General features: G+C 40.2%; 1 protein-coding gene across 1 annotated transcript in view; it reads right to left on the minus strand.

The window, feature by feature from the left end:
- The window catches only part of cdh23 (cadherin-related 23), a 263,409-nt gene that overhangs the window by 187,822 nt on the left and 63,423 nt on the right, over window positions 1–12,164 (minus strand). Inside the window, exons 5-7 of the mRNA XM_036126497.1 lie at window positions 8,114–8,256; window positions 6,546–6,593; window positions 6,222–6,314 (exon numbers count right to left, since the gene is read on the minus strand). Of these exons, the coding sequence (XP_035982390.1) occupies window positions 6,222–6,314; window positions 6,546–6,593; window positions 8,114–8,256 (284 nt within the window). The remainder of the gene's footprint in view (window positions 1–6,221; window positions 6,315–6,545; window positions 6,594–8,113; window positions 8,257–12,164) is intronic.

Genomic DNA, 12,164 nt, shown 5'->3' on the forward strand with positions numbered 1-12,164 from the left:
CGTAGCTCCGATGACTTTGAAAATGGCTGACAGCTGCAAGAGACGAACTGCATTCAAGTTTGTGAGAAGAAAATGAAGGTCTCAGCAGAAAAAAGTAGACCAGAGAGGATTTGGGAGTTTTTTTTTAAGTGGAAGAACAGGTAAGACGCATGAACAGTTATTCACAAAGAGACTTGGGGAAAGTTCTGGAACCTACCTTTGATAATGTGAAGTTAAAGAATGTTATAGTCATTCTTCATCATTCATCCACTCGGTGCAGTCAACCAGTACCACTGGCAGTGAAACGCACCCTAACATGATGCTACCACCACCATGCTTGACATTTGGTCTGTTTGGGATTTAAAAGCTTCATCTTGACCTCTCCAAACATCAATTCCTTGAAGTGTTGCCAACTAGCTCAAATGTCTCCGTTCATAGAGATGAAAACTGGCTGCTCTGTGGACCGTGACACTGGTGTTCCAGCAGTTTCTACTTAATGGCAGGTTTGAACTTCTGGTTGCTCCTTAAGATCAGTTTCCGTTCATCTTAGAGGGCCGGTTTGTCTCAGATGATAGATACTTAGACACAACTAAGGGGTTTAGAAATACATTTCTCTGAACTACACAGGTAAACTGGTTTTGGAGGGAATAAAGCAGCACTTCTACAATCAACAACCATAAGTCAGATTAGTGGACTATGTTTAAAAGCCTGGTCCGGCAAAGAGGTTCAACAGGTTTTAATAATCCTGATTAATCACTGCATGAAAAGTGGTCAATTGTCCAGAAAGGATCATGGTAGAAGCCTGATGATGTCAGCATAAAGTGGGTGTTAGCTAAGAAACATGAATTTTACATCAGCAGAGGGCATATGGATATCTTTGAGCCTAGATGCAGTTTTGACCGTCCATGAATATTACCAATAAATTCAAAACAGTGTATAAAGTCCCTGTTTCCAAATGATTAAGGTTGATTGCTGGATGTTTTTTTCTTTGGAGGAAGGAAAAGGATCAATATTCAAAGCCCTAAATTACCAAAGTTAAACTTCTCGTCAGCACTGTTGCTCTTAAATATAACTCTATACCCGCAAACATAATACTCTGTTGTTCTCTATGTGCATCAGTCCATCTTTTATTTTCTGTGACATTTCAAGTTGTGTAAAAGCAGATGATTTGAATTCCTTGCCTATCTTCCAGTGCTGCTCCTTCATCCTCACGTCCGTCACTCCTGCCCCGCGTTGTGTGTGATGTGCTGATGGTGTTCTAACCCCCGTTACTGTGGCATGTCCAGTGAGTGACAGCGTGATGAAGTGATGTCCCGGCATGTTTGCTCTGCCCGCTGCAGGTCAGCCGGGGTCACGCAGGTAATGAGGCCATAAAAATGCAGGTACAGAAAGTCGCCGGGAAACCAGATAAGGTGGCGAAAAGGTTAGAGCGAGATGAACAACGAGCGTTTGTCGAGTTCCAAGTCTGTTAGAGACGAGTGGAAGAGGAGCAAAGCTCAATAAAGAGGCTCTCTGTGCACAGATTGGAAGTTGTGCCGCATCATTATTGTGACACAAGGAAATCAGAATGAATTTGCCGCGTCTCATTTATCAAGCGAGCCAGGCACACCGAATCATTGAGCGTTATGAATAAACACGTTGCAACCTGCTGGATTCTGATACAGAGTTTAAATACACGAAGGCTCCACGTGTTCTAACGAGCGTCGTTCTGCAGCGGAGACGTTTCAACACAGTTCTTTAGGTTCTGAACAGATCCTGAGACCCGAATCTATATCAGTAATCTGAATATTTATATTTTCTGGTCCTGAATGCTTTTACTAAAACATTTAGTGCAGATTTTTTTATTTATAGTGTCATATAACCCAGAGACAATCAGTCAGTTGTTCTCTAGTCCAGGTTAAATCTCAAATCTCAAATGGCTAAAATTAACATTCTCACATCAGATACTTACAAGATACTTTAAAATCAATATTAACCACAGGAACCTTCAAAAAATTGTCTATATATAGGATATAATATTCTACCTTTATAAAAAATAAAGATAGATAACTGGTGGAAATGGCTTTTCAGAACTTACTGTAAAATGTCTGTGTGAATAGAACAGGATTAACTTTTATTTTGAAGAACCATTACTGTTTTTGTAATAACATGGGTACAACCTGTTATTACGACTCAGATTGGCCACGCCCCCTTAAAAACACATTTTCCTTGCTTAACTTTTATTCACTTTGAGTTCTAAGATTTACAGGAGAAACAAAGAACTGCGTAATAAAGGTCTAGTCATGGCAAACGGAGTGAATGAGAAAGGATGTTGCATTTGTGATTAAATGTAACGGAAGGCGCTTTAATTTTGAAAAAACCAGAAGTCTTTCGTAACAACACTAGTTTAACACAGAGGGGATAATGTTGGAGGTAAATAATGTTTATGCCATTTTGAAACAACCTGGAGTTTATTTATTACAACGTTGAGTTAAAGAAACATCTGTGGGGCCGTCATTATGGCGCTACAGCAAACATGAACAAGTTACTGATCACAGTCTGCAGACGTCCCTCACTGTCAAAGCCTGTCATCTCCCTTCTGTTAATAATGTTTGATGGGAGCACCGAATAAAGACAGATGTACCTGGACTCTGTTGCTAACGCTCTTTACCAGAAAAAGATACTTCAGAAAACCAACGGATGCTAGGTGTCATATTCACCTTTCCCTCTGATTAAGTGCCATAAAGACTAATCCCTAGACTCAAGTCCCTGACCTCAAGTCTAAGTCCAATTCGGGTCTAATGTCCTTTTTTTTGTCTTTGTCTATGTTTCATTTTGTCCCACACAGGCAGTCAGATATAATTCTGCTATCTTTAGCCACATCTTCAGCTGTATTTATGTTTACATGGCTGCTAATTGCATAATTTGTGACAGAATTATCTATTAATCCCTGTATTAATGAGCTGCTTAATCTGAAGTGCATCCCAGACAACATAGCAGAAGCCTTTAAGTGTGGCTTTGTGAGAGGAAAATATTGATAACATGATTAAAAGACCTACCTTCCATCCATCTATAAGTCTCCTATCAGTTTATCATAGCAGACAGGAGGGATAGAGGGATGAAACAATAAATTAACTTCCAGTGATTCAGTTAGCTTTTCTCTTGCTACTACACACCTACTGTACAGGTACATTTAAAGTAATTCAATCTAACAGTTACGTCTAGAGATGTCTGCAATATCAATTTCCAGTTCAGAAAATTAACATTTATAGTTTATCATCTTTTTATTTATTTGCATCAAGTATTTTTCTGTAAGTTTTAATTTCAAGAATAAAATCAGGCCAAATATTGCCTGCAGCAACTCAGGACCAGGACAACAGATCCGGGATCAGTAGCTTCAGCCCAATATCCGATACCAGAACTGGATCGAATGTGTCCTATTTCTGGGTCCAAGTGTTGATGGTTCAGCCCTAAATCATAATCTAACACTTTAAATTAAATGCATCAAACCTGCAAACTCTCCCTCTCTTTTCAGCCTGGAATCCCACAACCAGACAGCAGAAGGTCCTCAGCTACATTTCAAGCTTAGCAAAATAAAGGCTGCAGAAATGTAGCCTTGCAGCTTATTTTCTCCTTATGGTGGACCTTTATTAAAGTGACAGGATTCAAACAAAGTTTACACACATACGTTTGCATTTGGTAAAACCTAGATTCACTAAAATATCAATTTATGAATTCACACGTCCACCTTCAAACCAAACTGGTGCATCTCTAGCCTGATTGTGAGCGGTGCGACTGAACCAGCATGATGTGTGCCGGTGTGGATCAAACACGACCCGCTTTAATAGCTTCTCAGCCCTGATATTAAACCTTTTATTCTCTGCATTTGTCAGAATGAGCAGAGACTAAGAAAGTCCCACACAGCGGTGAGCTGGCCGAAGTGGCCCGAGGGATTCAGGCCGGCTGTGGGTGATCTGAGCAGCCTCATCTAAATACGCCTTATTTCTGCCATTTGTTTGGCTGACTTCATGGATCAGGGAGAGAAAGAGCCGGTGGCTTTGAAGATTTGCTGAGGACTCAGAGAGAGGTGTGCGCTCAGTCTAAGCACAACAAGCCGTGGGTGTGTTCGCCGTGTGTGGACTCAAGCCCCTGTTTGAAGTCCTCCACTTCAGTTTGGCAATTACTTCATATCGAGGATTAGATGGAGGAGAAAGCATCGAGGGGAACACGAAGATTGAGAGAAAGTGAGGGAAGAGGAAGGAGGTAGCTTGTTCAGAAAGAGGACAGAGGAGCTGGAGAAGCTGCTAGCTAGCGCAGATTAAGGCTTCCACTGCAGAGTTCCTCCCTTTATTTCTGGAAGGCTGTGCAGGCTCGTCTGAATGAGCTAGAGGACACCAGGGGCAGCGAGACATGGCCGCCTTCAGTTGGACAGAGATAGAAATGCACAATGAGGCGCTGAAGAGAATCGGCAGAGGATTCAAAGGTTTCCGTTTGACCCTTTAGCCTGACCCTTTTAACAACAAACTTATTAACGTGTTATTTTTTTCATGTACTCCAAAAGCCCAAAGTACTGCATTGCTGTAAAGAGCGAGGTATGGATGCATGGTTCTAAAAATGTGCTTAAACATAAAAAAAAATCGGAATTGCACTGTGTGCATTTATATTTAGCCCCATTTAGTTAAAACCCAGTGGTGCCAACAGCATTCACCATTCCTGTACCTATTTCCAGTCCAGTTCCCCAGTGTTTAATTTCCTCTAAATACAGCTGCTCTGTGGAGACACTGATTTCTTCTGAAGCTTTTCTTTGTAGCTCTGGCTGGAGGTTCTGGGTAGTTGTCCCGCAGGAAGGTAAATGTGACATCATCCAAGGAAGACGGGTCACCCGCTATTACCATCTAATGTAGAACAGATTACTAGATCAATGTGTGCTTCTGTGCTTTTTTGTCTCTCTTGTTGTGTCTCTGCTCTGTCTTCTCTAACCCCCAGTGGGTCGAGGCAGATGACCGTTCATACTGAGCCCGGTTCTGCTGGAGGTTTTTCCGTCCCGTTAATGGGGAGTTTTTCTTCCCACTGTCGCTTCATGCTTGCTCAGTATGAGGGATTGCAGCAAAGCCATGAACAATGCAGACGACTCTTCCTGTGGCTCTACGGTTCTCCAGGAGTGAATGCTGCTTGTCGGGACTTTGATGCAATCAACTGGTTTCCTTATATAGGACATTTTTGACCAATCTGTATAATATGATTGAATTTGACTTTGTAAAGTGCCTTGAGATGACATGTTTCATGAATTGACGCTATATAAATAAAATTGAATTGAATTACATCTCTGCCTCAGTCTCCAAGATCACCATCTTCTTTTATCTTCCTGTCGACTGACAAGTTTGTCTGTCCCTGCTGAATTACAGCCTCCCCACAGCATGATACTGCCACCACCAACGTTTCATGATGTGTTGAAGATGGGGCAGAAGTTGCTTTTCTCATCTGATTAAAGCATTCTGTCACGCGTTTGCTGCGTCCTCTACACAGTTTAGGACAAACTGCAGCTTTCTTCTCCCTCAAAGGTCAGATTAGGGTTGGTTACGGCTGATAGTTTATCTACAGATTCTCCCACCCGAGCAGTGAGGTCTGCTGCTCCTCCAGAGTTACCACAGTCCACCTGGCTGGCCATCGGGTGGTACTCTGCTACGGTAGTTTTGCAGCTGTTGTAACCCTTTTAATTTTTGGATGATGGATTAAACAGAGCTCCAAACAACTTTCTAAACTATATTATGTCATAATCTGGACGATGTCTGTTTAATCAGGGTGTGAATGGTGAAGGCTAATGTTTGAACTTAAATTTTAGGAGTCTCAGGAGTTTGGGGCTATTTACAAATGCACACCTAGCTTTTCAATTTTTCAGTTATAAAGAAAAAAGAATGATAAAAATCCAACATTTTCTTTCCACTTTAAAATGAGACGTATATTCATGTTGGGCTAAAAAAAAAAATCTAAATAAAACACTGAAGTTTGTGTTCACAATGTGACAAATTGCAGAAAAATTCAAACGTATATATGAATACTTTTTGCAAGACGATGACACATCAGCTTTAACGGACAAAACATTTTAAATAAAACTGGTCTTATAAAAAAAAAAAAAAACATTTGTATTTAAATTACCTGCAGAAAGTAGTTTGGATGGCTATAGATAAAAAAAGGAACCATGCGCTCTGATTCGTGTTTACTCCTCTAGATGCAATTAGTTTACCAGTGTGTGTGTTTCTCACCTCAGGGATCTGAACGGTGTACGGCTGCCCCAGGAAGTAGGGTGCGTTATCATTCACGTCTCCAATCTGGATGTTTACTGTATCTTTGACCACCTGAGGGGGGGAAACACATATGCAATAAACACAAAACGGCTGCATCAAAAGTAAGAGGGGAAAAAAAGCGCTGATGAAATTATGAAAACAGGGGAGCTTTGTTTTTTTGCACATAAACTTTGTTAAGCGAGACAGATGTCATGTAAGGGGGAAACGGAGGCGACGTGTGGTCAGGCTGTATTCACGGTGTCAGCGTGTGTGCAGACGTGACACAATAATCACACATCGTACCTCTTGGATGTCACTCACGTAGAACTCGACCTGCATCTCTGACTTGGTCTGGAGCAGAGAGAGAGACATCAGGGTCATATTTCCATGCAGATGTGACACACAGGAAGAAGGCGGAAAATAAAAAAAAAAGCTTAAAAAAAAAACACTTGTGAAAACACTCTACAAATCTTTATGCGCTGTATTCAGAGGTCTCAAGTAAGGAAGCACAAAGACTTCTTTACCTTACTGTTGGTTGTTTATACTTTACTGGAGTAATTATTATTATTATTTTAGACAATTTTATACTTTACATTTTCATGCAATCCTCTATACTTTCTACCCCTTATATTATGAAAATTGCCTTGTTACTTCGATTTTTTTTCAGCTTGATTCTATTATGGCTCGTCATTGTTAGACAAACACTTATCCAGATAAACAGCGCCACCCAAACAAAGTGAATTTAGTTGTGGTTGTAGGCGGTACTGCACCAGGTTGCTGTTTGCTGACAAGCAAAGTAAAAATAAATAAATAAATAAAAAAAAACCTTAAGAGGAAGAACAAAACATAGAAATCAAAGCAGCTGTATGTGGCCTAGCAGGAGATGTCCGTCGCAGAGATTATACAGAATGAAAGTGAAATATTCCAACCAAGCACCAGCGAGAAGGTTGGTGGCCAATAAGAGCAGACGTGTGTACGTCTCTGACCGGATCTGGAACGATTGTCCAGGACAGGTGGATGCAAAGTTAAATTTCTCATTGTTGCCCTAAGCTGTAGAACTGAGCAAAGCACATATCAGGAATGTATCAATCCTGTCATGTTTTGATGAATCACTTAGTTTAATCCTTCATTCTGACACCGCTGTCTGCTGTATACAGACAACAAAACCAGGGTGATCGTCACCAAGCGTACCCTGAATGCAAACATTATGTCGTCCAGTTCTTTAACCGTACAAACGCTAAGCTATATTCCAATAACAAAAAGTAAAAGGTTATTGATAACATGTCTCTGAAGTTTGACTTATTGCACCATAACAATATTTACAGGCAACCAGTCACCATATCCTCTGCTCCATGAAACCCATGTCAATGCTCAGTAGTGCATATTTATGGTTCTTTAGCATATTTGCATTGTACTAAACTGTATGTGGGTGAAACAGGAAGCCTGTCTCAAATGTTTTCAACATTAACGTCTTAATATTACATTAATATCATAATTGGACTCAGAAATGTCCCTATATGAACTAAAGGCCCCTGTGGTGCAGGTGGTCTGACCTCAATAGATTTTTTTTCTTAGATTACATTTACTTTTATACTTTTTGAAACCGGTATCTTTAGACTTTTACTTCAGTAAAGGGTTTGAGTTGATCTTGACCTTCTACAGAAGTGTTTTAAACCCTACTATCTGTACTTCTAGCTGAGTAATGACTTTTCACACCTCTGGCTTCATCTGACGTGCCGTGGAGGTGTACTGCTCACTTCTCTTCCATCATCTGATCACTTACTCTCCATCTTGTCTCTTCAGAACGGTCTTTTCTAGTCTCAGGTTCTTTCGCTTTGCATGCATGCAGAGTCAAGTGTGCGTGTTCTTACCTCGCGGTCTAGCTGCTGTCGAAGCCAAACCACGCCGGTCTCCTTGTTCACAGAAAAATACTTCATGGCTTCTTCTCCGGAGACCCCGTATATGAGGGGCTCGCCCTCAGGGTCCGTCGCTCTGAGCTGGGCCACTGAAGAACCTGCGGCAGAAAGTCCAGATCATGTGTGAATCCTGGCACAGTTATTAAATATTCTTTCACTGCAATACGTTTGTAAGATAGACCTTAATGTAAGGAGCATTTCCATTTGTTTTGTTTCTACAAAAATTCAAACATAGTAAAAGAAAAAAAAATTAAAAACCTTAAATAGGAAAGTTTTAAGATATTTATATTTCTCTCTCACTAAAAGCGGGATCCATAACTCTTTGCAATACAAAAACGTGCAAAGTGTGAATAGTTTTGCATGAGCTGGAGGTAATAAATTTGATTTGTTTTTCACACAGGTAGTGAGCTCAGATCAAAGCCGGAGCTGACATGAAGCCAGGCTGACTAATACGCCACGCTGCGTAAATGTGTGAAGCATGCAGGTGGGAATACAGACCAAGTTTTGGCTTTTATTCTACAGATGCACCCATCAGTCGGCATGAGAGTCACTGGGATAAGAAACGTTTGGTGAACTCTGATTGGCAATGGCCAACTTTTATTTTTCCTGTTTAATAAATGCATCAAACTAAGATCAGTCTGTTGGCCGAGCCTTGGACCCTGGGGTAAGATGCAGGAATCCAGGAGTGTCCACATTGTTGGGTCGGTGATATACAAGCCAGGTGACTGTTGGTCTGGGAATGCTAATTTCCAGCTTTTGTAAAAAATAAAAAGAAAAAAGAAAGCTTTGTAGAAAGTAAAATATTAGACGTGGTCGCCCACATAGCAATTATAAAAATGTCCTTTTTGTAAAATGAAAAGACTTCTCCCATGAGCGTGCAGCAATTATTTCTCAGGAAGTGTTGTCAGTACGTTCAACTGGAACATTTTATGTTTATCTGTATGTGCCTGATATCTATTAACACTAGCACAATGTTTCCCCCTCTGTTAACTCGTTCCCTTCTGCTTTAAACTTTAACTTTTGCTTTTGTTTTTGCATTGTTGAGGGCCTTTCTCTGAATGTTCATTCTTCGTTCTTCCATGGATGTCTTTGATTTGTGTCTGTGTGTTAAATGTGAATTCTGAGCCGGTGCCTCACCAAATGTTCGTTACGGTGACGTAACGACAATAAAGACTCCTGATTCTAAAATGTTTCACAGCAGACTCCAGTTGATTTGTCATGTTCCAGCGTTCCTTCGCAGCGCCACATTTTTTAGAAAGAATCAGAAATGTCCTGCATTGGCAGATCGTCAATATGATCCAGTTCTTCAGCCTCTAATTTGTTTTTATTGATTTAGGATTAAAAATAAACACGCCTCTATCTGGATAAAACAAAGTCAAACACATGTAGAGGAATATTCCTGTTTTAATATAAATCTCTGGAAAGCTGTTCTTGGACAGTCCTGCATTGCACGGTTATTCAGTTGCTCACTGCCTTGCAGGTGTTACTAAAGACAAGTCTATGGATTGTAAATCCATCATGCAAATGTTTGCATGTATGGACACACCTGAACTCATCCCTCCCTGAAGGTACTTAGTCAGACAAAGGAAGTGAAGCCAGACTAAATCAAACCTGTCACCCGAGCACCAAACCCCGTAACACAGCGACCAATTATGCTTCACAATAATCCTCCTCTCTCGTTTTATTAATACACCTAATTTTCTTATGAAAGGGTGGCAAAAAATGACTAATTAATATAACGATTTATGAACCCCTTTCATTTCAGTCTAATGAGATTTATGCAAATACAGCGGCGTTCAGTATGAGTTATAATTTGGTTGAAGACGGTGCAAATTAAGCATTTTACTCTGTAGTCATCAATAATGTTATTTCTCCTCCTCCCCTCGGGTTTTTAAACTATAAAAGAACTATTGGCCTCTTGTGAGCAGACGTGCACTTGAGCAAAGATGAAAAATTGTGACTGAAGAAAAAGCAACAATGATAAAACTAAGTTTACAACCATGTGAACGGGTTTGAATTAAACAGCATAGAGTCTATATCGATCCTGGATGTGATATAATGTAATTAAATTAGGGCTGGGCAAGTTAACGCGTTAATTTCGCGTTAATTCATTAGACTATTAACGGCGATATTTATTTTATGGCGCATTAACGCATGTTGCTCACATGCTTTCAGTCAGTGTCAGTCAGCAGGCGCGCTGACTGCAGCGCGCTGTCACGGAAGCACTCTCCCGCTCCCCCTCCCCTCTCGTACATGGCTCAGCGGCGCCAGCCAATCAGCACGCAGGCTCAGCCTGGCCCGCCCACTTAGCTCTCACACAAATAATAATAATAATAATAATAATAATAATAATAATAATAATAATAATAATAATAATAATTATTATTATTATTATTATTATTATTATTATTATTATTATTATTATTGTTATTATTATTATTATTATTATTATTATTATTTAATTGTAATAATAAAATAAAAAACACAAAACCCAAAAGGTCAACAGTTTCATGATACATCAAGCTTAGGGACTGGCTAATATACAGCAGGTCAAAAAAGGCCATATTTTGGCTGCAGTGCTTGCTGTTCTCTTATAAAGAAAAGATCAACTAGTGCACTAAATTCAATAGATGGGTTGAAAATATCCAGTATAAAATAAGTGCTACAAATGTTACAACACTTTTGTTCATATGGCAGCAGAACATTAAAATAAAAGTGCTCTTTACACTACTTTTGAATTCATTCTTGGAGTTTGTAAATACAATGCGATTAATCGCGATTAATCGCGATTAATCGCGATTAATCAGGGCGATTAATCGCGATTAAATATTTTAATCGTTGCCCAGCCCTAAATTAAATATTAGTTTAAAATACTATTTGGTTATCCAAGAAGCTCGGGCAACTGCACCTTGCAGCAATCTCTATTCCTGAGAATGCACGTGGCGACAGTAAAAGGAACAACTTGGTTGAACCAGGGTCAGCATGTGCCACATACTGACCCTGGCTATTGCATGGCCAGCTGCATGTAACCTCAGTTTATTCAGATTTCTCTCTCCTTCACTGCTTCCCTCAGCTGCTCCACATCATCCTCTGATTAACACAGCCTGTGTCTCTCTCCACACGTCCCTCAGTATTTAAGCTCACAGTTAGTCATTATAGGGCTAATGCCCTTGCTTCATATCCTGCTCTCCTCGTGTTTCTAGTCCAGGAAGTTTTCTGCTGCTGAGTTCCAGTCTGCATATTGTTCCAGCTCCTAATCCGCCAATCATAACGGCTGATTTATCAACAGTATTAAAAAGATGACGTCTCTGTGATCCAGTGAGATCCATCAATTCTGTCAGGAGAGAATATTTTACCTGTTTCTTATCACATTTGCACGTGTTTGTTTTTCTTTTTTTTTTTTGGCCAAAGAGAGGTCAGCTTTGATCTGCCATACGAATGGGTTCAAATTGATTCAATCTGCTGGACTATTAAAAGCAATCTGTATTAGGGATATGGTGCAGAGGCAAAGGAAAATGCAAATCCTTGATCAAAAGTATGGAGGAATTGTATTATTTGTGACTTTGCCCCAGAATGAGTCCCCATCTTGCCTCTTTCTATGAGAAAGTGAAGCCAGTAAACATAAAGCCTCACACTCCTGTGATTTCTCCAAACAAACGTTTCATATGAGCAGAAGTGATGTTGTTACGTGGAAAAATGAAGCTTTAGATGAAACAGAAGACGGGCTAAAGAACTACTGTACGTTTTCATTTAAACAGGGCAGTAATTACCTCACATATATTGTCATTTTGCCGCGTGTGCACGGCTGATATTCCTCTAATGCTTATCTGTAGCACTGAGTCACTAAGCCCTTTTCTCTGACAAATGATGGTATTTAGCAGCAAGTGATGCCGCTACTACTGTTATGAATGATACAGCGCACATTAATGGGCACCCCCTTCCCCTCCACTCTGCAACACTGCGTCCGTGAAAGAAGCAATGGAGTGAGAGAACCATCGTTCAACTT

Source organism: Fundulus heteroclitus, chromosome 22 (genome assembly GCF_011125445.2).
Source record: "Fundulus heteroclitus isolate FHET01 chromosome 22, MU-UCD_Fhet_4.1, whole genome shotgun sequence".
Lineage (NCBI taxonomy): Eukaryota > Metazoa > Chordata > Actinopteri > Cyprinodontiformes > Fundulidae > Fundulus > Fundulus heteroclitus.